Source organism: Dioscorea cayenensis, chromosome 18 (assembly GCF_009730915.1).
Source record: "Dioscorea cayenensis subsp. rotundata cultivar TDr96_F1 chromosome 18, TDr96_F1_v2_PseudoChromosome.rev07_lg8_w22 25.fasta, whole genome shotgun sequence".
In the NCBI taxonomy this organism is placed as follows: domain Eukaryota; kingdom Viridiplantae; phylum Streptophyta; class Magnoliopsida; order Dioscoreales; family Dioscoreaceae; genus Dioscorea; species Dioscorea cayenensis.
The window spans coordinates 23,119,953-23,124,455 of record NC_052488.1 but is presented as its reverse complement, the minus strand read 5'-3'; the positions used below and the strand labels follow the sequence as shown (position 1 = coordinate 23,124,455).

Here is a 4,503-nt window from a genome sequence, read left to right as displayed (position 1 = left end):
AACCTTCGCATGCTCACATTGCATACTTTTTAGGGCTTCAAGAGCCTTCTCAGCATTGCTCTCCTGCCAAACCCCAACAAAGGCATTGAGCATTAGAATCAAAAAAATAATCACAATTGGCTCCACATAAACCTCAAATCCTGTCAGCCCAGCCTCTCTCCCATGAAGATAAGCGAGAGCAAAGGAGATGATCGCCGCACCAAGGAGGATCTTCACGAGCACATCATCAAATTGTTCGAGCACCAGCCACCACAAAGCTTTGCCTTTCTCCTTCCTGAGCTCGTTCCAGCCGTATTTTTTCCGCCTCTTCTCAACGTCGTAAGAGTTCAATCCCTTCTCCAGCTTGACATTGAATTCCTTCAAGCATTGCTCCACCGACGAAGACCACGCCGGGAACGGCTTCTCCTCCATGACTCCAATCGACTCTGAGCTCCTTCCAAGAAGCACGAAATCGAGCATTCCAGCCATGGATTCAGGTGGCGGCCATTAGGGTTTACTGAATTTGAACTACGAACTGACGAACTGAGGTCTGTTGTGCGGGAAGAAGACGAAGTTTAAATATTGTGGGTATTTTTACATTTAGATCCTTCAAAGTTTTTATAATTTTATTTATTACCTCAATCTTAGCTTATTCTTGTTTTTATTAAAGCCTTTTTTAACCAGCTTTTTATTTATTTATTTATTTATACAAATAGTTTGAATTTAAAATTAAGAATAAATATAATTAATTTATTTTGGAAATAGAAAAACTTTGTAGAAGAATACATTACTTTTTTAGAAGAAAAAAATTATAATATTATTTTTTTATAAAAAATTAATTTACTATGTTTACTGAATTATTTTTTTAATACAAACAATAAAGTTATATACATCAAAGGTGTGCATACAGACTGAGAATTAATCGTTCAATCCGCACCTTCAACTGGGAATGAGGTGTTTGAACTGAGCGTTTGCACCGACAACCGATGACATGTTATCATTATAACTTCCAACGAGTTTTGAATTTAAGATTTTTTAATTATCTCACTATCTTTAAAAAAAACATAATATTATTAGGAAAAAACCAAAATTTAAACTAAAAATTGAAGTTATATTCAAATCCAAACTTATTATTTTTATGAAAAAAAAATCCAAACTTTGAAAATATTTTGTTATACTTATATACTATAGTGGGTTAAGGTTTAGGGTGGCTTGTTCAAATTGTAAAACAATAAATAAATAAAACTCATATATAGATATAGGCTCTACTTCTAAGCAACTTCTAGGATGCCTTTTTTTGTTATATAATGTGATTTTCATGGTTTTCATTTAACATTGGAGTGGTGGCATCTTTTTCATTGTTGCAGCGTTTAGGAATCTTCTCATACATTTTACAAGTTGTTTTTGTTTTTGCTTGTGTTCCTTACTTATTTTTTGGTTTTTGTTTTTTTTGTTTTTTTTTCCATATAAACCCAAATTTTTATTTTAGCTGAAATGTTTAATCAATTTTAATAGTATTTTATTAAAAAAAGGCACCATGAGTTGTTCTCTTTTTATCAAAAAATAGGTGTTTTGGTCAATTTTAGTATAAAAAAGTCTTCCAATATTTTTATATATTTGAAAAAAATAAAGTTATATTATTAGCCTATGTTGGTTAATAATAAAAAGTAGTTTGAGTTATTTTTATAAAAAAATAAATTATCAATAAAAATTAGAGTTGGTATTTTATATTTTTATATTAAAATGACTTGTTTAATTTTTTTATATATAAATATGAATAAATCATAAACCCTCGACTATTGACTTGAGAGAAATTGAAACTCGAGTTAAAGGGTTCATACCTAAGTGACACTGATTTTACTGTGAAAAATTTAACATTGGAAGTCGCGATGGATGTAGTGATGATAACATATCCCCCAGTTATAAATATGGACATACAACCTAAACTCTGTGTCAATGACTGAGTGTGCACAGACCGGATGATCAATTTCGATTTCATGCCCATGCCTTTAACTGTGATTGTAGCATTTGTTAAAAAAAATCAACTTTTTTTTTGCTTAGAGAAATTTGATTTATACCCATAGTTTGATTTATACCAATTTAAAATCACGCTTTTTTTAAATAACATATTTAAAATAACAGTTATATATATATATAGTTAGCACTGTTCTTAAAATTGTACCAGTATAAGAAAATTTTGTACCGTTGTCCTTTTGCATTTTCAGTTAATCCTAACCTTATCTAACAAAAAGAAAAAAAAAAAGGAAAAATGTAATTACATACATAGGTTTTTATTTTATATATGTCTTGAAAAAAGGGCTATTTTATATAACTTCCAAGTTTTTATACCATTAAAAAAGTTCTTCAATGTATGTTTATGATGCATGGAATCAAATAATGTTTTTAATCTGTGAGATACACATTTAAAATATCATAAATTACATATAATAATGAAAATTTTAGTTTAACTTGTTACAAAATTTATGTATTTTTATCTTAAGCTTTATAAAAAAAATAAATAAGTCAATAAAAAAATTAATCGTATATCATGAGCCTTAAATTACAGTAGAAATTTTCTTTAAAAATTAAATTATAAAATCATTACTTTAAAAAGAACTCAAAATAAAAAAATTAAAAAACTTTTTTTTCTTTTCCGGATACATAAGAAATTAACTGTTTTATTAGATATATATATATATAATTCAATGAATTAGAAATTGGAATCCCAAAACATCACCATTTTATTCACTTATTATTTTAAAACTATAGTAAATTTTGCCATTTAAAAAAAACAAAATAAACAATTTTTTTTAAAATTAAAATTTGTAATAATTTTATTTTTCTTAGGTTTTTAACAAGTTTAAGAAAAAAATACTGAAAGCTCTATAAACCGTAGACCTCTCACAACAAGTGAAAGTGATTTTTTTTTTCCCTGATACAATTCTACTCAAACTCGCAAGCTATTTACTTAAATAACAAGACCCGAACTTTTGTCATATGGACCAACCCCATTAATAAATATAATTATTTTATTTTCTAAATTCCACCTAATTTTTACCACATAATAAAAAACATAAATAAAAACATAAAACATAAAAAAAAACCCAAACAAGTTACAAATAAAAAAAAACTCAAATACACTCTTCATATATATATATTCAATTATTCATCCACAAAAATTGAAACGGAGAAAAAAGATCCCAATCATTCAATCCAAAGAAGAGAGAAACCCTCTTCCAATTCACACAGCAGCAGTAGAAGAAGAAGAAGAAGAAGAAGATGAAGATGAAGATGAAGATGAAGAAGATGAAGATGAGGATGAAGAGGATCCTCTTCTCTCAATGATCTCTTTCTCAATGGCTTTCTCAAGCCAAGCTTCAGCATCATCCATCATCTCAGGGCTAAGCCTTACCATCAAGATGCAAAACTCCGTCTGATTGAGAGCTCCATCGCCGTCGAGATCGCCCTCACGGACCATACCTTCGGCATCTCCGGCGCTCATTCCGGCCATCCCCAAAAGGGCGCAGTTCCTCCTCAAGCTCTCCGGCGTGATCAGCCCCCTTGTTGGATCCGCCAGTAGTCTGAACCCTCCGCAAAGCTCCGCCACGAACTCCGCCGCTCCTAACCTCTCCGCCATCGCCGGCATCAGATCCTCGTACTCCTCCGCTCCCTCCGCCGCCGCCGATCCTCGTACTCCGGCCATCTCTCTCTCTCTCGGACTTCGAGTCTTCGGAGACGACGAAGAGAACCAGGACTTGGGCTTTAATAGCAACGAAATGAGAGTGATCGGTACGTTGTTCCCGCGGAACTGTTTATGTTTATCTTTTTTTTTTTTAATTTGAATTTTTAATTTTATTTATTGAATTATTTATTTTGAAGGAATTAGATTCTTAATTTGGAATTTTCAAGAGTGTTTGGTTGCCTTGTGACTTCTATCTCACACTTTGTTGACAAATTAATTGATTTTTTTTTTATTTTTTTAACTTATAATTGGAAAGTAAATTTTGAAATTTATGAAAGTTTTTTTTTTGGTAAAATATAGTTTAACGTTGGCAAAAAAAATATTAAAAAAATCACTAATTCACTATTGATTTTAATTTTTAAAAATATGTATTTTTTGAAAATTTAGACATTGTTATATTATATATGTAGAAATGTGAGTTTTCTTAAAAATTATTTTCTTGTTTAGATTATGAAAACACACCCAAAAAATAAAATAAAATAAAATAAAATGATTTAAGAGATTTTTTTAAAAAAATTATTTTTTTTTAAAAGAAATCAATCAATTATTTAGATTGGAATGGTTTTGAAAAATACAAAAGACAAAGTGATTTTTTAGGTTTTAGAGTTGCACCGAGCAAAGCAAGCTAAAATGAACTAAACACAGTAAATTGAATTGTTGTCTAATATTTATTAAAATGTGAAGGTTTATTTATTTATTTATTTATTTGGATTTATTTTTAAATAAACAATAAAAGAGTATTTAGTAAAATTAAAATTTATATTTAGGATCCAAGCCTAACT

General features: G+C 29.4%; 2 protein-coding genes across 2 annotated transcripts in view; both read right to left on the bottom strand.

Annotated features, from left to right (window-relative positions):
• The window catches only part of LOC120282956 (calcium-transporting ATPase, endoplasmic reticulum-type-like), a 1,560-nt gene extending 1,092 nt beyond the window's left edge, over nucleotides 1–468 (bottom strand). Inside the window, exon 1 of the mRNA XM_039289786.1 lies at nucleotides 27–468. Within this exon, the coding sequence (XP_039145720.1) occupies nucleotides 27–468 (442 nt within the window). The remainder of the gene's footprint in view (nucleotides 1–26) is intronic.
• A 2,691-nt stretch (nucleotides 469–3,159) lies between these two features.
• LOC120282453 (calcium-binding protein KIC-like) lies at nucleotides 3,160–3,777 on the bottom strand. Its single transcript, XM_039289273.1, has one exon. The coding sequence runs from the start codon at nucleotides 3,680–3,682 to the stop codon at nucleotides 3,221–3,223; it is 462 nt and encodes a 153-aa protein (XP_039145207.1). The 5' UTR covers nucleotides 3,683–3,777; the 3' UTR covers nucleotides 3,160–3,220.
• Between the last annotated feature and the right edge of the window lie 726 nt (nucleotides 3,778–4,503).

Excerpts from the sequence above, each read along its gene's own strand:
- LOC120282453 (XM_039289273.1), bottom strand. The coding sequence starts at position 3,682 with ATGGCCGGAGTACGAGGATCGGCGGCGGCGGAGGGAGCGGAGGAGTAC.